The sequence below is a fragment of the Phaethon aethereus genome, assembly GCF_964289735.1.
Source record: "Phaethon aethereus genome assembly, chromosome: 1".
In the NCBI taxonomy this organism is placed as follows: domain Eukaryota; kingdom Metazoa; phylum Chordata; class Aves; order Phaethontiformes; family Phaethontidae; genus Phaethon; species Phaethon aethereus.
The window spans coordinates 95,735,920-95,763,156 of record NC_138575.1 but is presented as its reverse complement, the minus strand read 5'-3'; the positions used below and the strand labels follow the sequence as shown (position 1 = coordinate 95,763,156).

At 42.9% G+C, this 27,237-nt stretch overlaps 1 protein-coding gene across 1 annotated transcript; it reads right to left on the bottom strand.

Annotated features, from left to right (window-relative positions):
• Positions 1–463: 463 nt before the first annotated feature.
• Positions 464–27,237, bottom strand: ADGRG7 (adhesion G protein-coupled receptor G7; the record flags this gene model as incomplete). The annotated part of the gene is given in 16 exon segments (XM_082006402.1): positions 464–505; positions 3,287–3,376; positions 4,560–4,716; positions 5,871–5,950; positions 7,530–7,902; positions 9,726–9,838; positions 10,615–10,624; positions 11,859–12,114; positions 12,199–12,317; positions 12,648–12,739; positions 14,411–14,544; positions 17,687–17,690; positions 17,693–17,802; positions 18,586–18,643; positions 18,647–18,717; positions 27,129–27,237. Coding segments are annotated over 16 exon segments (1,818 nt in total).

The window sequence follows — 27,237 nt, the reverse complement described above, 5'->3', positions numbered from 1 at the left end:
TTGGCGCCAGTGCTGGCCTGGCCCGGCCCCGCCCCCGGCTCGAGCATCCACTGTCTCCCGTCTTCCTTCTGCGTGTCAGTTCATTCTTTTCTGGCACCCCGGCAGGGGCGGGGCTTAGCCGGTATTTACCAAATATAATTTTGGGGCAAAACCTTGTCCCAGAACGCAAACGCCGGTCATCTGGTTGACGCGTACCCCCTGAGGTAAGAAGTAATGCCCCTTCTCCCGGCCCTCTGGTGGCACATTGCTCCTCCAGAAACGTGGGAGACGTGGCGGAAACAACAGCAAACGGCGGTTCAGCTCGAGCCTTGTAACGGGGGTTGAGTCTGGGAGCGCGCGCTGTGGCCCTCCTGAGGCTGGCGGTGCTGGGATGGAGAAGGGGCCGTAACATCCCGCCGTACGTGTCCCAGGCCGCCACCCTCCCACAGAGAAGCATGTGCGTCCTCCAGCAGTCGTTGCCCTGCTAAGGCAGGCTGTCCTTCCCGGTGTGCACTACTGTGTCCACCTAAGGGAGAAAAACGTGAATCTGAAGCTGATTTCCTGAGTTTTCTCTATTACAGATGCAAGAATGGACTCAAGGGTGCCTCGCACACAGCTGCTGGAACTGGACTTCTGGTCCTCTACGATAGTTGAGATTTCTGCTGCCTTTCTTCATTCACAAGTGAAGCTACACATGCTAGTACATATGACGGAAGTACCTATGCAGAGCTAGCTAAAGCACAACTGTAGGTAGTTACTTCCTGGAGTTAGAGATGCCTCTGGAAAGACACCTTTTTCTTCAGTGTCTTGAAAAGCAAGGCTCCCAAATGGCAATGTCTGCTGGGACAAGAAAAAAGTCACAGGATTTGGTTTTTGTATTGTATTTGTCCTTGCTTAGAGCTTTGTTTGTGCTTAGAGGAGTGTAATAGCAAGTCCTGCTAGCAATAAGCATGTGTTATTCACACTGAAATGGAGGTGAAAAAAGCTGAATGTGATACATGTTTTTAATTCTAAGTATTTCAAGGAGGAGGAGGGGTATGGGTCAGGAGGCCACTTTGGTAAGTATTAGAAAATACTTAGAAATAATTTGGGTGTTTTCAATGCATAACAAAAAACATCTCCTTGCTTTTAAAAATACAGGAAAGAGATCTGGAAAGTAGGACCTTCCCATCCATTACACTCTCTGCCACTCATATTTCATACCTTTGTACTGATGGTTCAGTCCTTCTCCAGTCCTTTTCTTTATCAAAGCAGTGTTTCCAAAGGGTTAACCAGAAGAAACTTCATGATCCTTAAAGCCCACATATCGCAAAGAATACCAAAGTTCACTGTGTTATTGAGATTAATATATTCCACGTGTAGATAAGAGATGAACTATTGTTCCTGTAACAATTAAGCATATAACCTGAAAAAGAACATTTTGCTTTATTTCATTTTTCAAATTAGGATTTTCTGGATTAAAAAAAAGCCATAAAATGTATAATTTTCTGTGTTTTTTAATGCTGAAAATTTTTTACGTTGGGTGAGATGTGCTCAGTCTTGGCTATAACAGCATTTTATTAACCTCTGAAATACTTAGATACAGGATGTTTAATTAGTAAAAAGACAATGCTTTTCCAATTCAATACTTCAAATTCTTGGGGTTTTTGCTTGTTTTTTGGTGTAATATGGAGACAGTGTGTTTATTTTTTTTTAAAAGAGGTGTGTTCAAAATTAAATGGGCTGTGCTTTAGAAACCATTTTTGGTTGGGGGGGGGGAAATATCAAAGACTAGAAAATATTACCATGCGCTTACTGAGCCATCCTCACAGTCCATAGCTGTGTTTTACAACACAATCAAATATCATCCATCCTAAACCACACTATAATTTCTAAAATACTCTTTCTTCAGTTAAATTGAAGGAATTTACAAAGACAGGTATTATATGTTTGATTTACAAATAAACAATGAATGCCCATAGAAACACAAACTTCCTGTCCAAAAAAGTGGTATTAATTACCTTTGCTAGACAACTTTTAATGACCTTCTCTGCCTTTTCTGGAGCAGTGGTGACAAACTTCAGCCTTGTATCTGATGTGACTGCTCTTTTTGGAGGCTTATCAGTGCTAGGGAACAGTTATTTTCTGCTTAATAGAGAGAGTGCGGATTTCTGAGACACGGAGAACTTTTAGGACAGCTGAAACACTTCTATGAAGACATTCACAATGTCTCAGGTACGATGTCCAGTGTATTCAGATGTGCTATCCCTAAATGTTGAGCCATCGCATTTGATTGTGCCCACGACCTTATTTGGAGCAGCTTGGAAGTTTTCAAAACACACCCCATTCATTTTCAGAAAAAATGAAAGCAGGAGGTAAATCTGACCACACTTCTTAAACCAGATTATCTAAAATTCAACATGGTGTTCTTTTTTTATTAAAACCAGAGATGGCAAAACATACAAATATATTTGTTCAGATAACAGAATAAAGAAGTAGGGGTTTTAAAAATTAAAATGTCTAAATTTCTCAGGCTTTTTTCACACACAGGAGAGAATGGGATGAGTAGGTACAACTCTTCCCATTTGTTAGACAAGAACCCACTACAGTGGGCCTTACCACTTTGCTCAGGGTCACAAAGTGGGAAGAGCTGCTTGCTCAAGCCACCGTACGCTTCCTTCCGTCAAGGTACTCTCCTCTTCCCTTACTCCTCACTTCAACATTCAGAAACTCTCCTCCTTTTGTACTGAATAATATTAGTAAAAGGTGGATGGAGAAGGGTGAGGGTTTATATTTACTTATACCCTAAGTTTAGAAACCAAGAGGGAGAGGAGAGCTGCAGTACATGGGCTAGGTAAACATGTTCAACAGGCTTGAAAAATGAGAAGGACGTAAATAGAGCAACTTCTATGCATCTGTACTGTAATGTAAAACTAAAATAACCTCTGCTCCTTTTCAAAGACCTTCCTCGGTCACATGCAGTACAAGTAGGATCAAGAGGATCTAGCATTGCATTGCTGCTCAACAATCGCACAGCCTTGCTGGCGTGTCGTCCTGCTTTTGACTCCAGGTGATCTTGGCTTGTGATCTATTTCAAGCTACCTGCAGTTGGAGTAGTATGTCTGTCATTCAAGATACCTGGGAGATCTGCATAAAACAAACCATGAAAAATGCAGGGTTATATTTCACATATTTACAAGTTTCTAACTCCAGTTAGGGAAGGTAGACAAGGAAATATTCTCTGATCTGAAAGCTTCCTGTGAATGTTTTGTTTTGCAGGCTGTGGTTTTGAAATGTAGTAAGTTTTTGAATGCAGATACAGTGGTACCTGTGGCATGCAGAAAACAAGAAACACTTTGGAAACTTTTTTCTTGAAGATTGGTGATCTGAAGGTGCACAGAACACAAATCTGAAGTCCCTGTAGGAGTCAATGGGAGTGCAGAGTTAATATTTTGCTGATAAAACCAGGAAAGATTAGTCTATCTTATTTGACTTGAAAAACAACCGCAAAACAATTTTCAGTAACCACTAACAATGACATTAATATCTTGAAATACAAGAAGTACTTTTAATAGGAAAATTATTCCATGTAACTATGGATTTGCAATTACAGTCGTCTCATTTGCACATTGTAACGGATTAGCTGACATGGCTCAGGATCCTATTATTACCCTCTGCTGGATAGGATGAAGGTAAGACCTGCTTGAGCACGCCCTAAGCGTTCAGTGTGGCCGGTGTGCCCTGTCAGCACTTCAATCAGACACACATGGAGGGAAGGAGGACTTCAAATTTTCTATACCTATTTTTCTAAATTCTCATTTCAAGGATTAATCAGGAGTATCCTGTGTTAAAAAAAAAAAAAAGTTTCATGCTTTTAAATAAATGGATCTCTGTTCTCTGTTCTTTATTTCAGTTTTAAACCATGGGTATAATCCATCCATCAGTGTAGTAATAATCACTTCAGGACTTTTTGCACAGAGAGTTTGCAGATCTGATCCCCACTGGTGTACAGGCCCCCAGTTTTCAGTAGATCAAACCGATAGTAAGCAACTTAATGTTTGGGGATGGGGGGATTTTCACATATTTCCAATAACCTGTTTTGTAGAAAATACTTAGTAGTGTAATAATGAAGGATCCATTATTCCAAGTATTTCATACGCCCTTTATGAATATAAAAATCCAGGAGGGCCATGCAGGAAAAAGAGGCAGGCGCTTTCCTGTAGGCTTTTACCCAGGATCATCGTGAAAGGTCTCAAGCCATGAAGCTCTAGGGACTCTTTCCCACAGCTGATGCAGAAGTTTTTTCCTGATATTTATTCTGAATATAATTTTATATGTAATCTGTTATCAGGCAAGACACTCAAACAGGAAGGTCTTTTCCCTGGTGACCTTGAAATAAAATCCCACATTGTTTTGCACAATGGGAAGGGTTCTATGAGTGACAGACCAGAAGGATAGCATCCCTTTCTGAAGAAAAATCTGGAATTCTGTAACTGCTTTCCAACAAGTTCTCAGGCTATACCAAGCAACAGAACAAATAAATCTGACTTTTTTTTGTTCATTATCGCAGTTGTTAGTCTTAGAGTTGCTAAATACTTTGACTGGGTAGCGTTTAAAATGCAGAACATATAGCCAAAACCAAGACTTGTTTCTTCATGACTTACTAATATGAGGTAGCCTATCGTCCATGTGGTTCTGAGCACTACCACTATAGAGATAGTGCCAGTCATCTTTTTCATAAATGAATCCTTTTTATTCCTGGAAGCACACACAAAAAACTTATTAAACCTTTCTCTATAACATTTAATATCTTTTTAAGCGTTAAACTTGCTATTTATTCAGGCCTATATTGCAAATATATGTTATTCAGCTGAGTTGACAATGTACACCTCCCTACATTTGTTTGGTATATCATCCAGAGAAGAAATCCAGAAAGAAAAATCCAAGTTTATCAGAATAATCTGTGTTTGGACTATGTAGCTTGCATATTCAGAATACCAAAGCAAAACAAAATAATGTTCCACTTTTCATCCTGAAAGACCTTATAGGGCTTTCTAGGTCTATCTCTGAAAGGCAACCATTCTTGAGAACTGAGGGCTTTCAGTCATGCTTCTCTTTCTCCAGGGAATGCAAAATGATTTGTCAAACAAACTGCATAGAGAAATATAATAAGGTGCAATATAGCTAACCAAATAGATATCTGGCCACCATATACAAGTTTCACTTTAGAGTATATATTATAATAGAGCTGAAGAGTAATGGACAAAGGTTGAAGCAAAAACGGGGGCAACTTCAGGAGGACAGGGTTATCCTGCAAAATCTTTACTATTTTTTTTCATTGCCAAATAATCTCAAGTCAACACTCCCTAAATGAGTATTGTATGATGGCCACCATGTGGAAGGGGGTTTGTGTTTACCTTTCCAAAAGGTCTACCTTTGTTATGTATCATCCAGTATTGCCAAGGTACATTGTAAGCCTGATAGCCTGCTTTGGTATGCGGGCATTTATATGAATACCGATACCAAAAACATAGGGTAAAGAGGGGTATAGTTATGTTGGCCAGAAAGATTTTAAAGAAATGGGAGGATTAAGTTTAGGTACTGAAATGCAGTTATGTACTTAAAATGAAAGTCTTGAATTTCAGTTAGGCTAAGAGCATCTACAGCTTCCATTTAATGTCACAGAGGATCTTGCAGGAGGATTCAAGGCAGATGTGGATCTAGTACCCTAAATCCTTATTGAGGAGAAACTGCAATTTCCTTGTAGTTAATTGAAGAGTTTTGTTTTCTTTTAAGTAATAAGTACTTAGGTATACAAAATAATATACCAACAATAAATCTGGAATTGTATTAACAATAAAACATCACAAAATGTGTGGGATAGCAAGTCTTGTAACAATACGTGAACTTACAATTCTTCCTGTCGGTAGTTTAAAGCTTTTCCTTCTCTGTAAGTAGCTCCAAGTGCTATTGCAACTACTACAGCGGGGATTCCTAATTAATAGGAGAGACATTAGCAATTTATTGTTCAGTTGCATAGACGTACGTCCCTTCCACACAAATAGCTTCTTGCCTCCTAAAATCCATAGATTTTAAGACCTCTGTCTCATCTGCTTTGCACTAAGATAAATGGGTTTTCTATAGCCTAGAGAAAAGGCAGGACTGAGGGTTGTGAGCACCATTTTTCTGAGGACAGCTCATGCCCATGACTTGCTGATTTTTGCCGTTAAAGAGCTTCATCGCAGCTTCCAGAGGCAACGCCGACGGTGACAGGGCAAACTCCTTCCTGTCCTGTAGCTGACAGCCTCATCACAGCTGCGCAATCCTACCCTCCTGTCAGCAGTGAGAAACTAATTTAGGAAAGTTCTGCACCAAAGTACCATTACATGTCATGCCAGCATGATGCAGAGCGTAACTTTTGCCCTCCGAGAAGCATGGCAGCGTGGGCTTGCCTCCTGGACGCCCTTCCTGCCTTCCATGTCTCCTGCCTACCTACCTGCTAAGCAGCACGTCTCATGGGAAGGAGCCTCCCGCACAAGCGTTTGTCTGGGAAATAAACACGCTTCTGAAAGCCTGTTCCTCCTTCAGCCCTAATGGAGATCCTCCAGACTGTCAAGCATTCGCTGTGCTCTCAAAGTAGATCTGAAAAGCGGCGAGGCAGAGTCATGCTCTTTTGGACATGTGTAACTGGTCAGAGGACACAGTGAAGAACCTACTGCTGTGCTGTCCTGCAAACACACACGGAGCACAGTGACGCGTAGCCAGAGAGCTTTTGCTGAACATTTTCTGCCTTGCACATGCAGTCCAAGTTCTAAGAGTTTTAGATGAGTTGCCTCTACCTCCACCCAAATGCAAAACATAATAAAGAAACAGTCAGGATCTAAAACTGCTTGGTAGCTGCCATGAGAAACAACACACCACACAAGCTGAATACACACCGTGGAAAAGGCAGGTATTCTTGCACACTGTATGAGAAGGGTTTCTTGAAGGAGGGTGAGATTTTTACTTTACCTAGTGTGCATGCATTCTTCAGTCCTCCAAGTAGTTCCCTTTCAGCTTGCAGTGTTGCTGCTAACTGCTGTACTGACTTAAGAATGTGCTCTTTGCTTATTAATAAATAATATGTAACAAATAATGTCAGACATTCCTTGCTTTAGGATGTATGCAGGGCTCTGGCTGAGGTCATGAGGAATCTCAGAGATACCTAAATGAAGAAAATGAGTCCATATATGCAATCGCTGTATCTGAAAGGTTTTTCGCTTAGTTGACAGAAACAGATTGTTGAATGCCTTGATTGGTGTGAAAATTTCTCCTCACACAACAGACCTATGTTGCTGTGCCAGTGAACAAGCCATCCGTTTCAGTGCCGTACCAGGACAATGAAAACAAGCTCAGTTTATACCAGTAGTCTGAGCAGTAACAGGAGATTATTTATTACATCAAATTGCACTAAACCAGAGATGCTGATTGTAATTGCCCTCTACTGTTCTCCTATCTTTACAGCTCTCCCTGAATGTATTATGTACTGATACTTGGTAAGAGTTGCCATATATATGGCTTTAAATCTTACACCGTCCGATTACTGACGTGATCACAAGGAAAAGTCCAGGCAGGGGCCTCGTGGCTCGAAGCAGCCATAAGTACAACTGTGCAGAATTGAGTGCTGTCCACGTAAGTGTCGCCAACAAAAAATAGTGCAGTAGGACAGCCATGGCTCTGCACCAGGAGTCTGCGGGAGGATCTGCTGTGTCAGGTGCGAGTAAGGTGTTGCTGGCGTTATCATGAGGAAGGTATCGCTGGTAGTGATTCCGTAGATAGAAGGTATCGCTGCTGTGATTCCTGGCATTCTGGTTTTCAATTCCAGAGATGAAGACGATGTTAAAAATGAGCATAGAGAAACAGAGACTCACTAGCATCCACATTACAGACGACTTTCGAGTTTTCCTATTGGTAGGAATATATTTAGGAGAAAAAAGTGGAGCGAAACAAGAAAAATTGTAAAATGTTTCCTCATTTCCATTGATATGAAAAGCAAGGTAGAGTGTGCAGTCTTTAATACAGGGAGAAAACAAAGCAGTAACTTGTTTGCAGAATTCTACACTGTCATTACTCTCAGACAACTTACCAAATCCATCAGTTTTGTCTGATTTCAACTCTAACAGAGAATACCCAGCACCTTTTAGGACTGGGCCTTTTCCAACAGCAGTTGGGATGCATTTTCTTTTTTCCCCTCTGCTCTTTTTAGAATCCTTTTCTTCAGTGCTAAGAGGTGAAATTGCATGACAAGTATTTCTAAACACTCTTCAAGGTACAAGAGAATCATAAACCACCATTTCCAAATGCTGTTTTATAAATGCATTTAAAAGGCAGAGTCTGGAAGCTCTTACAATCATAAATACATTGACCTTGATGGAATTGCTTCAACTCTACATTAGTGCAAGCAGGATGAGAAACATTGCATTCATCTACGATAACTGCAACTCTGTTGGCATGACTTTGCTCCTTGTTCAAGGGGGAATCACGTGACACCATTAATCACGGGCACGTCCATCAAGGGAGTTTGCTGCAATTGTATTTGAATTAAGTCACTCACAATAAAACTATAGCACAAGCGGTGTACATAATCTACATTGCTGTATAAGCGTGGTGCTTGAAATCACCTGTTCTCTACAGATATTTTATAAACAGAAGGAAATAGAGTATAGAAACTGTCAAATAGGCAACAGAAAGCAAAGCAATACTTAAATAGGATAGCAAGAAGAGAACCTGAGGAACAACATATATACTTCTACATGAATGCTAAAAGTCTAAGTGATAAGACACTGGGCTGAAATGACTAGCCTTAAATGAAGACACCAATGTAACAGGCATATTGGTAACCGGCTAGAAGACAGACAGCTGATTAGTTAGACATTGTAATACCCGGGAAATAAAAAGGGGTCATGCTGGTGGTGGAATACTGTTAGACATTTTGAAAGCCTAGTATTAAGTGAGAGTAATGAACTGAACACCTCAACATGTAGCATGCACCAGTGTAGCACTAATACAGTGCTGGGTCTGTGTTGTCACCTGCCTGGCCAGGGTAGTAAGGGAGATGTCAGCGAGGCAGCAGGGGACACAAAATGCAACAGAAATGGCAGACTGCCCTTACCCCGTGTAGATGGGACAGATGTCACTCTGGGACATTACCCAGAGATTGGACATGATGATGGGAGCCCATGGTAAAAGGACCAACCCTTGACTTGATCCTCAGTACCACACGCTGCCTGCTTTGTTATCTTATAGCTGGTGAGCTGCCCTGTCAAAGCAATGGAAAGATTTTTCTTGTCAGTGCCCATGCCCGGTGTTTCCTATGAAAGGTTTGGCCTTTTACCCTACTGGGCTTTTCCATACTCTGTTATATGGTTTCTTTTCAAAGCTCACATTTTTTAAGGTGGATTTATTGAACAATAATCATATCTATATCCTCACATTAAAAGACTAACGTTAACAGAGAGGGTAAAGTTTCATCTACATGAATGGCATGGCTGAGACATCTCGTGTCTTCGTTTTAACCAGTAAGCCACACTTACTTCCCAAGCTATGCTGCATGATTAGCTCTTTTTTTTTTTTGATATATTTTAGAATATTTTAAATATTCTTTGCTGGTCAATAATATTGCAATATGTTCTAAACTGGCTACCCTCTTCGTTTTCCTCAAACTATATACAGAGCAAAATATTGTAACTTAGCATAAGATACTTGCAGTTTTACATCTTCACTCTTACCTAGTGAATATTTGAAACAAAATGGTAATAATCAGACCAGCCATGGACAGTCCAACACCAATGTAAGAAATATAGTCCAAAGGCCTTGCATATTTATATTGGATCTGAAAGGTCTAGAAAACAAATTGTATAAGTTATAAGATGAGAAGAGATAACGTTCTTTCTAAAATTTGTGTTTCTAGTTGCACGTAGAAACAAAAATGTTTTATTAAAGATATATCTGTTGCTAGTCACTGCCACAATTTGCAGATTACACAAAATTATTCTGGACCTCAAAACTGGAGAAGCTTGTGAAGAACTCCAGAAAGAGACTTAACATGTCAATCAAATATTCAGTAAAATAGCAGATTAAATTATTGCTAGAAAAATGCAAGGTGACACAGACTGGAAAAAGCAGCTTTAACTTTTCATACTGATGTGCATTCTGAATTTTGGCTTCTAAGGATCAGGTCTATGATAAGATGTTACGAAGAATTAGAAGTCAAAACCAGTCTTTGTTTGTATAGTGACAATAAAGCAGCAAGTAAATGTAATTGTATTCAGTGAAATACAAAATACTGTTGTCTTTGCATAAACGGATGGGAATCTCTCTAGAATATAGTCATTTTGTGCAATGAGGACATGCATAAGATAAAGGGAAATACAGAAACAAATAAATATTACCAATGCTGTTCTATGAAGTCAGAGTGAAAAGAAGCTCTGAAATCCTGGCACTGCTGAAGTCAGTGACCACAGATACGTGATTTTAACCAGGAAGCGTTTGTTTAGAGAAGCTTAAACAAATACTGAAAGATTAACAAACGTCAGAGACAGACAGTCGTACCTAAGTAGTCTTCTTAGGACTAGTGGGCAACGTATAAAACTTAATGGTAGCAGGTTTAATACTTACAGAGCGACTGCTTTTTAGAAACATACACGAAAAGGAAGCAGTTAATGCTAAGTACTGCGAGTTATTCATCCAGCGCAAGGCAGTGCCACAGCTAGCCCGGATCCCAAGCTACCCTGCTGTTCGTCTCGGGGCGCGTTAGGCTTTAGACGTACACCCATTTAGCAAGGGGCTACAGCAGGGGAGGTGCAGAGCTGGTGGCCACCAGAGCTGGTGGCCACCAGAGCTGGGCAAGGGGAGTGGATTGTGCCAGCCCTGCCCTGCTGCACAGCCCTTCCCTGGGGCGGAGGCGGGTGGGCGCAGCTACAATTTCTGTCAGAGGAAGCCCAGACTCGCCCATATGTTTGGCTTGCCAGCAGCCTGGGGACAACTCGCCAGTCCCACGTTGCCAGCTCTCTGCTACAGGTCAGAAACAAGTACGTGGGGACATCTTAAACTCCTGTGCCTTCCAGCTCAGCACGCCCGTGCCCTTACATTGGCATGCTGGTCTTAGAGTTGAAAGTATGCAGTACAGCATTGGGCTACCTGATTTCTCTCTCCGAGTCTTTTCTAACGCTGATGAGAAGACTGGTTTATTCATTTCCCTTAAGAAAGTGGGCTTGCATACAAATGAGGCTCAGCATTATGGTGTCTAAGTGCTCCACAAACTTCACCTTCATTACAATCTTGTGCTGTGATGTCTTAGTGTTACTGTTACTATACAGAGAGACTGAGGACAAGTCTGTTGGTTTCAGGTACCCATTCTGAAACTCTTGTGGTTTTTAGGATGACATAGAAATGCGCATGTTCAAAGCTCAGCTCTCCCACACCCACCAGCTTCTGCAGCAAATGAAGTAGAGAAAGTATAACCTTTTTTTTTTTTTCCTCCTGGACAACAACAATTTATCCTCCAACCACTGCAGAGTCTAAGTAGTGGACATCTGGAAAAATCCTGTGTGACTGTGCCATTAAAGACTATCCCGATATGTAGGTGTGAGGATGTGTATGTCCTGGCTGACAGTTAACAATAGTAGTAATTTTAGTTGAAACGGTTGATGTCTTTGGATTTCAGGCAAGGTATGTATGTACTAGCTCTTTATGATGATGTCTGTAGAGGTATGGTCAAAGATTTGTTACATTCTCAATTTTAGAAAACAAAACAAATGAAAAAGTCCCAAACATTGAAAGCATTCTGGCCATTATATGTACATGTGCATTAATCTATAAATAAGATTAGCCAGCTCATTTGATATGTGCAATTCTTGTACCACCATCTGGCATCAGCATGCATTAAAAACAACATGTAATTGTTTATATTGGCTAAGAGTTTTTTTTTTCCAAAGGAGATTTTTTGTGGATATTCATTCAAAATTTTCCCAGGAGCAGTTTTCACTAGGAGAAGGAACTTGCTGTTATTTATAATGTTGAACAGTATCTGAACTTCAATACTGAGGTCACCACTAAGCCCAGGGACATTTTCCTGTATTTCTAGTTTTGTTGACTGATAATATCCCAGTGCTGTATCTGCAAAAATTAGCAGTGGATGCATTAGGATTTATGGTACCTACTGCCTTGTCCAGGTAAATCCAACAACACACACAGACTTACCTCTCTGTGCCGAAAGCAGAATTGCAGAGAAACTGAATTTCAGTGGAGCAGACTGGATTGCAACGTTGGGCTGTGAGATGTTGCCAGTCAAAGAAAATTCCTCCATTGTTTTTGTGAGGCTGCATTGAAATGATGAGTGGGATAAAAGTTACCATTATTTGTTAGTATACGGCTACAGGTTCAGTTTCTGAGCTTCCTCTCTGATTTGGTACTCTAGTGGGAACTGCTTCTCATTCCGTACCTTCACCCTTTCTCCAAAGCAGAAAAATCTATCCAAAATTGTTTATGTTGGTATAAATCTACAGAATCAATGAAATTGCATATTGGAGTTGAACAATAAAAATGCCTTGACTTGTCCATGAACTTTCATCCTGAAACAGAAAGGAAAATGCAGTTTACTACATCTAAAAAAAATCACATCTAAAAATAATCACAAAAGCTAAAGTTACTTTGTTGTAACATTGACAAGATTATTGTGGTGGAATTCTGTCTTGTTGGCATCCAAGTGCTGACCCGCTGTAGCCATTACTGCCACAGATGTCTGAGACAAGCAGAAAAGAAGGCAATATTCAAATGCAGTTGAAATAAATCACCCCTGTGCTACATAGTGGACAGACAAAATAAGAACACTTAATAAGCATTGCTTGAAAGTACACACAACAGAGTAAACAAAGTACAGGGTGCCATTCAAGAGAGCTTTGCGCCAGTGGGTTAATACCACACTTTTATTAATTTAGACAGTAAGGATTAAATTATTAACTTAAACATCAAATGATGCTCGTATTAGGATTCCAGATACATACAAGTCTAAACAGCTGATAAGAGACAAATTTGCACTCAGTTCTGAGAAGTGACCCAGCCGTGATTCCACAAGTACGTGCACGAGGCCACTTAATTAGCTCTCCTAAATGGCAAAATGGCTGCATTTGGTTGTGGTGGTACGTACAGTTAAGAGGAAGGAGAGTGTTTCTTCTGCTGGTGGAGGGGGAACAGAATTGATATCCCAAATATTAAGTCACAAAAGTCTTATTTTAGTCTTAGTAAGTCTCACCTGAAAGTCTTCTGACACATTTAGCTTTTTGTGGTGGGTGGACCTTGGCTGGACACCAGGTACCCACCAAAGCCGCTCTGTCACTCCCCTCCTCAGCTGGGCAGGGGAGAGAAAGTACGACAAGCAGCAGCTTATGGGTTGAGATGAGGACAGGGAGAGATCATTCAGCAGCTATTGTCACGGGCACAACAGACTCAACTTGGGGAAATTAGTTTAATTTATTGCCAGTGAAAATCAGAGTAGGGTAATGAGAAAATAAAAACCAAATCTTAAAACACTTTCCCCTCACCCCTCCCTTCTTCCTGGGTTCAACTTCACTCCCCATTTCTCCACCACCTCCCCCTGAGCAGCACAGGGGGACGGGGAATGGGGGCTGCGGTCAGTTCATCACACGCTGTCTCTGCCACTCCTTCCTCCTCAGGGGAGGACTCCTCACACTCTGCCCCTGCTCCAGCGTGGGGTCCCTCCTATGGGAGACAGTCCTCCACGAACTTCTCCAATGTGAGTCCTTCCCACGAGCTGCAGTTCTTCATGAACTGCTCCAGCCTGGGCCCCCCCACGGGTGCTGTCCTTCAGGAACAGGCTGCTCCAGCCTGGGTCCCCCACGGGGCCACAGGTCCTGCCAGCAAACCTGCTCCAGCCTGGGATTCTCTCTCCACAGGCCCTGCCAGGAGCTGGCTCCAGCGTGGGCTGCTCACGGCATCATGGCCTCCTTCGGGCATCCCCCTGCTCCAGCGTGGGGCCCTCCTCGGGCTGCAGGTGGAGATCTGCTCCCCCGTAGAGCTCCATGGCTGCAGGGGCACAGCCGGCCTCACCATGGGCTTCCCCAGTGGCTGCCGGGGAACCTCTGCTCCGGCACCTGGAGCCCCTCCTGCCCCTCCTGCTGCCCTGGCTGGGGGGTCTGCAGGGCTATTTTCACACATTCTCACTCCTCTCTCCAGCTACAAATGCCATGGGCCCATGTTTCCCTCTTCTTAACTCTGTCAGCCCCGAGGTGCTGCCACCGTCACTGATGGTCTCGGCCTTGGCCAGCGGTGGGTCTGTCTTGGAGCCGGCTGGCCTTGGCTCTATCAGACATTCAGGAAGCTTCTAGCAATTTCTCGCAGAAGCCACCCCTGCAGCCCCCACTGCTACCAAAACCTTGCCACGCAAACCCAATACGCTTTTCAGAATCTGCACTGCGATGTTGGCAGCAGCAGGGATGTTCTGTGTGGTCAGTTGTTCTGGCATGGAGGTGAGGATCTGAGCGTTGTTTGCAATAGCTGAAACACTGCTGGAGTCCACAGTTTCAACCCGTTAGGAAAATGCCATTCAACAGAAAGAAAATGAGAAAAGGAAAAAGAGTCACCACTTTTATAACATTCTTACATAAAATCAAAATATACAAGTAATTGGTGGTCTAAATTGTTGCTGTTCATGTCAAGTACATGGCGTTTGCAAATTCTCCCTAGGGGATGAACTCACCTTGGGTTGGAAGGGAGCCTTGGAAGTCCCCTAGCCCAGCAGGGCCAGCTGAGACCAGGCTGCTCAGGGGCTCACTTTGAATATCCACAACCTCCCTCAGAAACCTGCTTGCATTTGACCAGCATCAAGGGGAAAAATTTTCTCTTATCTAATTGGAATTTCCCATGTTACCACTTGTCTCTGTTGCCACTCATCCTAAAAGAAGAATCATAGAATCATAGAATGGTTTGGGTTGGAAGGTACCTTGAAGATCACCTAGTTTCAACCTCTTGCCATAGGCAGGGACACCTTCCATTAGACCAGGTTGCTCAGAGCCCCATCCAGCCTGGCCTGAACACTTCCAGGGGTGGGGCATCCACAGGGCAACCTGTTCCACTGTCTCACCACCCTCATAGTGAAGAATTTCTTCCTTGTATCTAATCTATACCTACCCTCTTTGAGTTTAAAGCCATTACCCCTTGTGCTACCACTACATGCCCTTGTAAAAAGTCCCTCTCCAGCTTTCTTGTAGGCACCCCTCAGGTACTGGAAGGTTGCTATAAGGTCTCCCCAGAGCCTTCTCTGGGCTGAACAACCCCTACTGTCTCAGCCTGTCTTCATAGGAGAGATGCTCCAGCCCTCTGATCATCTTCGTGGCCCTCCTCTGGACCTGCTCCAACAGGTCTATATCCTTCTTATGTTGGGGGCCCCCGAGGTGAACACAGGACTCCAGATGGGGTCTCACCAGAGTGGAGTAGAGGGGCAGAATCACCTCCCTTGACCTGCTGGCCACGCTTCTTTAGATGCAGCCCAGGCTATGCTTGGCTTTCTGGGCTGCAAGTGCACACTGCCGGGTCATGAGCAATGACCCAGCAATTCATGAATTGAATAAATCAGAGCCTGACCCCATCATTCTCCACACCTTGCTGTGAGGTAACTGTAGAAAGCAGCAGGACCTCCCCTTTGTCTTGAGGTCATTGCATTTCTGAGTCTATAAACTTCGGTTCACCTTTCACTATTCCTTAAATAACCAGAATGGTTTGTTTTTTTGAAAAGCCATCAGAGGAAGTTGAGAAATGTCATCCGGAATAATTGTACTTCTCAACACAGTGCTTGTAACCTGCACCAGAAACATTAGCCTCACTTCAGTACATTGTATTTCGTGTTGGCATGGAACAAATGGTAGAAAAATCATTTTGGTATCATTTTCTACCAAAAACTTTTTGGTAGAAAAACCAAAGAAAATACTCTGGTGCTGGAGATACTAATAAGAATTGCTAGAACCACTGGCTGGGTCCACTTTGAGTCAGTCAGCACTTAATGGGTAGAGTCTAAATGTCCATAGTATCTTAAGTGTCTAAACACAAAAAAAGATGAGACATTAGGTGTATGTTATATGAAACTATAGCTAGGTAACAGTAAGACTTAAATTTGATAATCAGGAGAATTTCCTTTGTGGGATGTAGAGACCAAATAAACAGTGTATCAAGTCATCCCTTTTCTAATCCAGTCAATGAATAGATTAAATGAATAGCTTCAATAACTGAATTGTACTCAAATTGTTTATGTTGGGAAGCTATCAAAATCAAGATTAATTAAATCATGCAGCTTTGAAGTGTTTATAAAGCTCGGAATGATAGGAAAGAAAGGTGACTGTGTTGCATAGGGAGGAAGGAAATTTGCGCTTATAATTACTGGAGATGATATTATTTGACTTGAAAACCTCTGTATATGCACCACGCACAAACAGTATACTGCGAACGCCTATTTTCACTATTCTTACTTCTGACTTTTAGCATTGTATTGTAATGTATTGCATTAGCGTTGTATTATTCACTTGTATTCAAAGTGAATATTTGTATTTAAAAGGAATAAAATCCCCTCAAACCTGGGCTCTGGATCAGTAGCATGAACACCTCCTCCTCCCATGTCCTAGCACTCACCTTTGCACCCCGAGCTGCCCTCAGCTCACTAGATGGCGGCACGACATCACCAGCCCGTAAGCAAAACCCCAAAATTACCAATGGCAGCAGCAGGACCTTACGTTGCGACCTGGTTACGATGTGGTACCTTATTAGCTTTAGAAATAGCTGCTACTAATACTATATATTACTTTAGAGAAGATTTGACATTTGAACCACTTAGTGAAGGCTATGTACTGGGAAAATACAATAATTGAGCTCAAGGGTTTCCCATCAAAGGATGCAGGCAGGTGAAGCATTGGCTTGGAGGTACAATAGTCAAGCAAAAATGCATGATGAAAGGGACTTCTCTTATTTAAAGGGACTGTAGCTGGTTTCTTTTTTTCTTTCTTTTTTTTTTTTTAGTTGGGGCTAGTGGGGCAGAAGAAGCTAAGCGGTCACTGTCTGTAATGTGCTTACTCATGTTCAGCTCTCCATGTTTTGTAGATATGACAGAGCTAAGCCTTAAAGCAAGGCTTAGGGGTTTATGGATTTTACCAGGAGGAGTTTGTCATTCATACAAGAGAGTCTGAATTTGAATTGTTGAGGGACAGAAGTGTTTCGTCTGTGTTCAGCTGACCACAGGACTGAATGGAAAGGCTTCGTTCTTAATTCTTCCTAACCTGTCAGTGTCAGCATCACTTTCTTCCCCCGTGCCAGTCTTCTCCAAATCCCTTTCATCTTCTCACCAATTTGGTAACCTGGGTTGGCATTGCCTCCATTCAGAGGTGTTTGCTGTGAACTGGGAACCTGACTGTGGAAATGGCGGCCAGTTAAGAAATATGAAACGGGATACTGTGTTCTGGAAAAAGTGAACAAAACAAAATAATCACCATTGGAAATTCAGGCTATTTGCAAAGCAGGCACGTGCCAGGAATGCCACTGAGAAAGGCTTTGATCGTTCATTTTGCTTTCTGCAAATGTCTAAGAAGTGTAACACATATATATTTCCTGCCTCGCTTTCCTATCACTTTTTTTTTTCTGGGGGTGATGCAGAATCTCAGATATTGTTTAAATAGTAATTTAAGATTACCTGTCATGCTAGGGAGTCCAGATTTTCATTACAATTCAGAATTTTGGGGGGTTCTAAAGTAGGAGTTCTCCTTTCTTTGGAGCACATGCAGATTGCTATTGAAGTGTTACCTATCACTTTGTAAAAGCAGAAAGATAACGCATTTGCTACCGAAGCACTCACATGCACATGACCTCACTGGGAAATAAAGCGGCACTGTGGGTGTGACACCCTATCCAGTCTTATTTTCTATTTGCATGTAAAATACTTGTATTTCAGTGTTGCAAGTGACCATCAATTATTTGACTAGTTACTGTTCTTTTTAGAACATGGGTTTTATATTCATATACACAATCTTGTCTCAGTGGCTGACATTATTCATGTCAAATTCAGATAGGCTTAGTTACGCTAGAGCTGCAGAAATGCACCTTTTAAATGGGAGGCACAGGCATCAGCACCAAGCTATCAGAAAGACTTTTTAGCATGTCCGGAAAAACATAGTTTATATGTCGTGACAGAAATGCAAAGGGCACGTGGAGCTGCTGTGCAACACAGTCATCTGCAAGGGCTCTGAAAGCTGAGGCAGTTCACGGAACCACAGTTGACGGAAAGCGTCCCGAATCCTAATGCTAAATAGTAGGATATAAATAGATCCTTTTTCTATCAAAAGGCTGTTCAGGAGCCAATATTAACTGACTCTCAGCCCAGTCCCAGACAGACATGGATATGACTCTCTCTGCGTACCTTAAATTCTCTGCGTTGGGGTAGAAAGCTGTGAGGGAAGGTTTGCGCTCCTGCTGCCTGAGCTACGCTGTTCTGGCTTCCCACACCCACCTCTCACCTGGTCTAATAATCTGACGTCTTTCACAAACCTTACATTTACTTTTGGGAAGTAGAAGTGAAAGGAAAGAAACACATGCCATTCACAGTATCAGGTTCACATTTTTCTTTGGGGTTGCCATATTTGCCCACTATAATCTATTCAAAAGTGAGGTTCTTTATAATGCTTTCAGAAATGTTCACTGTGCAAGTACTCTCTTCACAGAAGTAAACTGCACAGAAGGAAAAAAAACATATCCACGTCAAATTTCTTTAGTACAAGGACCAATTTTCAAAAATAGAATAGTATTGAGACAATAGAAACTCATTGAATCTTTTGCCCTAAAGGAAATAAAACCAGTTGGGTCAATCTTGTCTAACCTCAAGCTGCTGAGTTGCTACAAGTGATATTTACGAAGTGTCTGAAACTCTAAAAGCCCACACTTTTTGCCATCTCTCCTATTTTCACTGCCCTGCTCCTAGAAAATTTGTAGAAGATTATAACAATTCACTTCCAGACTCTTACCCAGGTAGAAATCTGATTTGGTCACCTAATGCCACAGAATACAGCAGGGGGCAAAAATACACATTTGCTCCAAATGGGGTTTGGACAATTAATGGGGGACGATCCTTTGGTGACTCTGAACCATAATGGTTCGGATGGAGCTTCTGGCGCAGGAAGTCACTGCCCCACTGCCTGCTGGAATGGGATGGGGTGGCCACCCCAAACTCCACGCCTTGTCTAAGCAGCCGGTACTGGCTACATCTAAAAGCAGCATGATGAGCTCTGTGGACCCATGGCCTGACCCAGTATGGCAGCCTAATTGCCTTCTCATGTCATACCATACCACTCTAACTTAACACAAATTTACCTTACAATGCTGAAAACACTTGATAAAAATACTGCAGCACACAGGCAGAAAATTTTTGCTTGGTCTTAGGGCTTGTAACATCCTGGTTTTGCTACCTTTTGCTAACTCAGACCACATTTCAGCCGACTGTGTCCATTAGCAGGACTGAGCCAAAGAAGCATACTTATGGTCGGGGTCCTGGGGGGGTGTTACTCAGGAGACCTGGAGTGTTCTCCGTGTTCTGGCACGGACTTCCTTGCCAAGTCATGTAAGCTTCTGTGGGTCTTGTTTTCTATAGGGTCTCAGTTTCCCATGACACAGCGATACTTTCCTTCTATAGATATGGTTATGAGCAAATAAGGACGCATGGCTCTGCAAAGATTAGGTCTGCCTTATAGCACCATACCTGAACATTGCTTGCCAGGAGATGATTAGCAGGGCGAGCTGTCTCAAAAATGTGAGGTGGCAGGAACCTCTGGAGGGCATCTAGGCCAGACAGAGGCTCCACATCCTCACTAGGAAACATGTTCCAGTGACATGCTACCTTTCTAACCAAAATGTTTCTCTTCATGCTCAATCTCAGCCTCTCAAACTGCAATTTATAACTGCTGCCCCTTGCTTTACCTTCTGCTGCTACCAATAAGAGTTTGGATTCAATGGTCTTTGCAACTCCCACTCAGCTGGTGACTGCTATTAGCTCTGCCCTCAGCCTCCTCTCCACCACACTGAACAAGCCCAGCTCCCTCAAATGCTCCCTGGAGACCCCTCACCATCCTAACTGCATCCTGCTGGACCTTCTCCAGTTTCTCCAAGTCTTTTTAGTCTAGGGTGCAGGGGGCAAAACTAAGCATATATTTTCCAGTGGTGCCTCACCAGTGCCAGGGAGGTGAGGATAATAGCATCCGTCAACTTGTCTCCCTCTACATAGCACAGCTGCTGTGCCTTGTTTGTGATGAACACATGCTTTTGGCTCGTATTGAACTTGGCATCCATTGTCACTCCCAGGTACTTTCCAGCAGGACTGCTCCTCAGCCAGCAAGTTCCTGGTCTGTACCAATGTCCCTGGCATGGAGATCAGTACTTGTCCTTGTTGGACACTGTGAGATTTCTGTTGGCATGATCCTCAGGTTTCTCAAGGTTCTTCTGCATTGAAGCTCTGCCATTAGCTGTGTCAACAATACCTCCATCCCACCCCAAGTTTAGTATTGTCTGCAGATTTGCTGAAGGGGCATGCTCTGTCATCATTCAGGTCTTTGATGAAGACATTAAATGATACTGGCCCTAGTATTGACCAGCAGGTTACTCTACTTTTACAATATTCCAATCAAGTCACCGATAACTACCCTTTGCACTTGGCTGTTGAGTTAATTTTCAACCCAGCTAACAGTTCATTTACCCAACCCATACATCTCCACCTACAAAACAAGAATGCTCAGGGTGATGGTGTCAAAGGCATCTCTAAAATCAAGGTATATTACATCTGTTGCTCTTCTGTTGTCTGCATAGCCAGTTATTTCATACAGAAGGCAGTCAGGTTGGTCAGACATGATTTGCCCATTGTAAATCCATGCTGTTCCTGATTATCTTCTTGTCTTTCACATCCATGGAAATAGACTCCAAGAGGATGTGCTCCATAATACTTCTAGGGCCTGAGGTAAACCTGACTGGCTTGTGGTTCCCCCAGTCCTCTTCCTTGCCTTTCTTAAAGGTGGGCATCATGTTGGCCTTTTTTCAGTTCTGTGTGGCCTCCCTTGATCACCATGGGTGACAGATAACAACCCCACAGTGACATCATCCAGGTCTTTCAGCAGTCTTGAATAAATTCTGGATTCATTCATGGATTTGAATACTTTTGTGGTGATTCTGCCTTCCTGCTGACAGATGAAAGCCAGGAATAATTTGCTACATTCATGTATGAATACATACGCATTCATACATGAGTACCTATTCAAGCTTTATTTTTTATCTTTCTAGATATTCAAGCCTTGATCTGAAAGTTTTTTTGGGCTCGTTTATATATGTATCTATACTTCTTGGTTTTGGACTTACTTACAAAAGAGAGTCCATATATAAAGTTTTATAAAGTCCATATAAAAATTTTTGGTGCTTTTTTCCCGGCTGACGCAAATCTCAAATTATTGCAAATATTCTGTTTTCAGTAGAATTGCTCCAGAATTTAAAAAAACAAACAAACCACAAGTAGAAAGAAAACCAGGCCCTTTTTCATGATCTGTGAAGGAAAGTAACCATGACATAATGTACAAAAGGAATGAAATATGAGCCAAGCGGAAATTTTCCATCACCGTTGGAACAAAAGTAATTGATTTACAAAAGTTGTCTACCCTGTATGCCCTGCTCTCTCCTGCTGGCAATAAACCAGGTCACCTCCTCCATACCCCCATCACCTGACTGTACTTCTTTCCAGCTTCCCCAACACCTTTAGCACTATGTTTCCATACTCTTTATGCCCAGTCATGACTCAGCCGCCCCACCTCTGTCCCCTACATCCATCTTTAGGTTCTCAATACATAAAATATACATCTGTATTTTGTTAGCTGGTGGAGAGGAGACAAATGTCATGGGTAGTTTAGAGCTATGCATAGTTGTGGTTAGACTGGATTGACTGGCCATGTGGACCCCACCTCTTCACTGCTGGCATAAGTCTCGTTGCCTTTTTCTCAGTGAGGTATTTGGTCTGAGGGTTGGTCTTGTGTACCCAACTAGTGATATATGCAAAACTCAGAGGATCTCAAGACCTTTAAGACCTGTAACCACCTAGTGAATTCAGTTGAAATTGGTCAGCAAGTTAAAGTTGCCAAGAAGGTGAAACAACAGACAGATGGGCAGTATAAATGTTCCTCAGGAAAACAGAGTAAAATTCAGATTTTATGAATGCAATAGTTTGTTATTATTTCAAGTTAATGCTGCCTGTCCAAACATTCTTACCTCATGTATTTTAATAACTACAGTTATTTAAATCTATTCTTTAAGGCAATTCACAGCAAATCAAATATGGAGTACCAGAGGAATGAACATAGGGAATTACAGAGTCATTATAATGGTTTGTTTCCATTATTTATGCTGAAATCTCAGTCATGATTATTTTATTTAAGCCAACGTCTCTGAAACATTTTGCCCAAATGTTCCAATCCATCCAATCTGTCACTCTCTGTTGGATGTGCCACCCATCCTGTCATAAGGGAAATGACATGGGAGACCTGAAGTTTCCATCTACCTAGCAGTCTTCACCAAGGATATTTTCCTGGATAAGCTGCAGGTCTTTCAACATCCTTGTGACCAAACATGTGAGTTCATTTGACAAAGGCACAGCTGACACCTGATGGAGTATCCGTGTGTCACACTGGCCACAGCGTGGGTTGTTGGCTTGGAAAGCATGAGCTGGGGATCTTAGCAGCACGGGCTGGGAGCACCAGCTCCAGTTACGGCCGTGCAGAGGTGCCATGCTGTGGCAGAGGGGACTGCAACAGGAGTCAGCCAGGCCAGTGCTATGCCAGGTGTAGGAAATTTGACTCATCCAAAACCAGTGCCAGTGGCAGCAGAAGCTGAGAACAGGCATTGTCCTGCAGGGTGCTGGGCTGGATGGTGCCCTTTTAAACATTGGCAGATCCAGACACGGAAAAACTGGGCACGGAGGTCTGAATCAGATTTTCGAGTGACTGTGATCTTCAAACAGAGGAATTCAAACAAAGGCCAAATTGGCTAAAAACAGGCCACGGGCAGTTGAAGCCTGTAATGTCTTCCTCAGATATATTACTCATCTGCAAGAGCAACAGAAGTAGGTGAAGGATATGGCCTCACCTAGGAAGAAGAGCCACCTCTCTGCTTGCAGATCCAACCCTGCTGAGCAGGTCTCAGTGGAGGGGAAGATCACGGGCCTCCCAAAGCAGAGGGGCTCCCAGAAATGACGCCAGCTGCCCATGCTGTCTGGCTCGTACTGACCTATCTTACAAAGAGATCCCACCCGCTCCTCTGGGCACAAGCAGACTCCATCCTGACAGACGCCACTGTTGAGGCAAAAACATGGAGGCACCATGGGTTCTCTAGTGTCTGTGTAAATAAAGAATCAAGATATATATATATTCATTATGTATGTATGTAAAAACACGTATCTATCTAATTTGATGAAGGAAAGAAACAAGCATGATTTATTTGAATCTTCAACTAAAAAATACGTGACCCACAGTCTTGCCCATGCACTCAGTCACAGGTCCCTCCTTGCCCCTAAAACCAATGGCATGAATGTGGGGTCAAAGTTTTCATACATGAATTTGCGTCCCCACAACAATGTAGGTGGAAACAGTTTTGTGCAGCTGCTGGATGAGCAGGAGTGATGGCTGCCAAAAGCTCAAGCTGTTGAACATGTGAAAAGCCCAAATTACTTTTCCAGGATTTCGCAGGAGCAAGAAGGCAAAACAGGGCCACAGATTCCCAGCGCTGAGGGCCCCAGCATGTGGACAGACACACATCCAAGAATCAGACAGAGATACTCTGATTTAAGACAGGCATTATAGGATAAAGCAGACAAAAACCCATGCCCCAGTCTCAGCCATAGCCTCTACCCGCACTTCAGGATGGGTACTGATTTTTATTCCATCTTTTGGCAGAAATAGTGGGTTTTGTTCAAAGTAGTCGTTGCATAGGCTGCCACAACTTCAGGAAACAAGATAACATGGCATAAGCAATAGCAGAGAAATTGCAGATCTTCTTAGAAATTTCTGAATTTATCACGGTATCTGCTGTGCTCGGCAAGGTCTGAAAATGTTACGGTTTCTTAAAAAAAAAGAGACTGGCAAATCTTGAATGGCTAAGGAGTATTCTGCAGCAGAAATTGCAACAGGGAAGGGGTTGAGGGACCTCAGGCTCTGAAAGATGGGTCCAAGACCTGGGGGATCTCCATTGACCAAGGCTTCCTCACAATCTCACTCAGTCCCTAAAGGATGGAGTTGGAATCCCTTCCCATAAGGTTCGTGGTGGAAGCTGTGCACCTGTGCGCTGGGTGCAGTGCATGACTTGAAATAAAGCAGAAAGCTGGAGCTGAGGACTGCCATTTGTTCTGACATTTTAGTGCCTGTGTTTTGAGACGCTGACAAATGGAGTAAAGCCAGAAAATTCAGAAGTAAACAGTGCTGTCAGGAACACGTGCTATTGTATATTTCTAATGTTCTCACTGAACTAAAAAGACTGCCTAACTGCTTACTCTCTAACAGGATTCATATAACTGGAAGATGATTGTAAACTATAGGGGATGTGCCACGTGGCGGGGTAATTCTGTTCTTGGCACGCACCGCTCCGCTTTTGCTCATGTTGTTGCAATTTAGCATTTGTGTTTCAGGCTGTCTCAGCTACATTACAGCCAGATGTCTGTGATGACAGTGGAATAACATCCATGTGTCTCTAGGTAATGTCTCCGCTAGCCATCAGCTTTTCAAAATCCATTGTCTCTCCGTTGGAAGTCTTACAGAAAGGAAAGGAAAACTCCTCGGGCAATTGAGATCCGGGTGGCCCAGCCCAGGCAGCTGCGGAGAACGGCTCTGTCTGGGGGAGCCGGGTGCCTGGTTGGGCAGCTTGTTGCCCCGTGTCCCAGCAACGCTGGCTCACCTGCCAGGCACACGCGTGCGGCACGCGGGGCTGACGGAGGGATGACCCGGGGCTCAGCCGCGTGCTTCAGGTCGGGGAGCCTTGGGAACCCACAAAACACCGGGGACCCTGCAGCGTGGCGCCCAGCCTCCGTCCTGCTCGCCGAACGCGTGCCCGAAGCAGCCGGGCAGAAGGTGACACAGCGGGGTCGTCTGGCACAGGGGATCCCGAAACCGGGGCGGGGGCGGCGCTGCCCTGTGGGTGCGGAGGGCACGGGGCTGCTGCCGAGGAGCAGGGCAGGGGAGGGCTGGGGCGGGAGCAGCTCTGGCAGCGCTTCCACAACCGGGCTCTCGGGGTCTGGCGTTGGCACCGTCGCAGGCTGCAAAGGGCACGTAAGGAAAGGGAAAAGTGAAAAGGAAGACGGGGGTGACACTCCCTCGAAAGCAGTAAAACAGAAAAGCACGAAGCTGTGGGGTAAAAAAGTCCAGCGTTTACCCCTGGAGGTGCAGACACGGCTGCCGCGCAGCCCGTGCAGCAAAGAGCAGGTGCCAGCAAAGATCATCGGCCTTAACTGTGCCTTCCCCTAAAGCGTCTCTCCAAAACCACAACGTAACGCTCGTGGGATCTGTTGCTGCTTGTCAAAACTGTGGCTGTATTTAGTGCGTCCTGGTAACCTTTCTTAGCCTGCTGTTCAATGTCTCATGTACCGTTGTAAGGCATGGGGGTTTTTGCAGAGGGAAATCTGTGTCTTTCACAAATACGAATTCCTGAGCTGACTAATGCAGTCATGTCTACCCCACACGCAGTAAAACTCATCAGGCTCCAGTAATTGTGGCATTGGCTTAAAATCATGGGGTTCTTCTGGGTTTGTTTTAAGATGCAGAAAACATCTTCTTTTTATTTTTCTTTGGCTTTTAAGTTTTGCAGGCATTCATCATCTCAAGAATCACATTGATTTTGACCGTATACACTTTTAAACTAAAACTAAAAGGTTCTTGCATAATGCTATGCCATCATGAACTGTTGGGGTTTTTTTAATCAAACATCATGAGAACTGCTAATGCTAATACTTGTGGTTAAAGTTTGAATAAGGAAGAAACACTACTACTACGCACAACACGCAATGATCAGATGGGCATGGAGGTATTCTCCAGCTCTGAAGTAGCTGCAGTTTAAATCCATTTCCTAGCAGCTGTGTAAATCCTAGGCAAAAGCAGAGGTATCCCCAAGTTGGCCTGAGAGTTAACTCCCATCTAATCTGGGTTTAGCTCCATCAAGTCAAACAAAGCGCTGGGCATATACTTATATTAGCAAAGGTAGGTTATTACTGACGTATGTTAAATAATTGCTGTTTACTTATGTCCAGTTTCTTGGGCTTGGGTGTGTTCCCTCCCTCCAAATATCTGATAAATCTCTTGAAGTAAATATAATGTAATGTATCCTCATATAAAATCTTCCCTAGGCTTCTTGGTCTCCAATCATCCCTGACTCCCTGCTGGACAAGCAGCCAGGAGTATCTGATTCTTTCTATGAATTTTGAATATAGATCCATGCATAGTTTTGTATCATGTTGATGTAGTGAGTATTTTGCTGAGAGGAAACACTGACCAGTTTTCTGCTCCAAGTTTGCGTGCAGAAGTGTCTTACGAGGGTGCATTGACCTGATTTTCAGGTATAGAATATGCAAATGGGTATCTCCAATATTCTTTCAACAATTTTTTTTTATAATGCAAGTTGTAATGAAAACATGAACAGATGCATACAGCATGTTTTGCTTACATGCATGCAAACATATAAACATATGTAAAGCCAAATATTTCCTCTTCAAAATATAATTTACTAGACTAGCTAAAGGTTTCTTTTTGTCTTTTGAAAAATAAATCAGATTTCTACTGGAAGAGTGAGAAAATTTCAAGACATTTCTCAAAGCTGTATCAGAGGAATCACGTACAGTGTAAACGTGTTACAAGGAAAATAGTCCAGAGGTTGTTTGCCACCCTATTCTGTTTTACAGCAGAACGCAAACTTTGGGGTACTTCTTTAAACACCAGTGTAAGAAGAAAAATGTTTCCATCTAAGAAGCGTACAGCATGGATATAATAATATTTATCAACAATCATGTTTAAATATTTAAGGAAAGGAAAAAGAACCCAAAGAGCTCAAACAGAGCTCAAATGGGATAGAATTATATTTACCTGTTTTAAACCTGAGGACAAGCTGCCAAATACACAGCACCCAAAGGATTGCAGTCACTACACAACAGGTAGTTCCAGCCAATATTCTGTCCCAGTGGAGTGAAGGCAT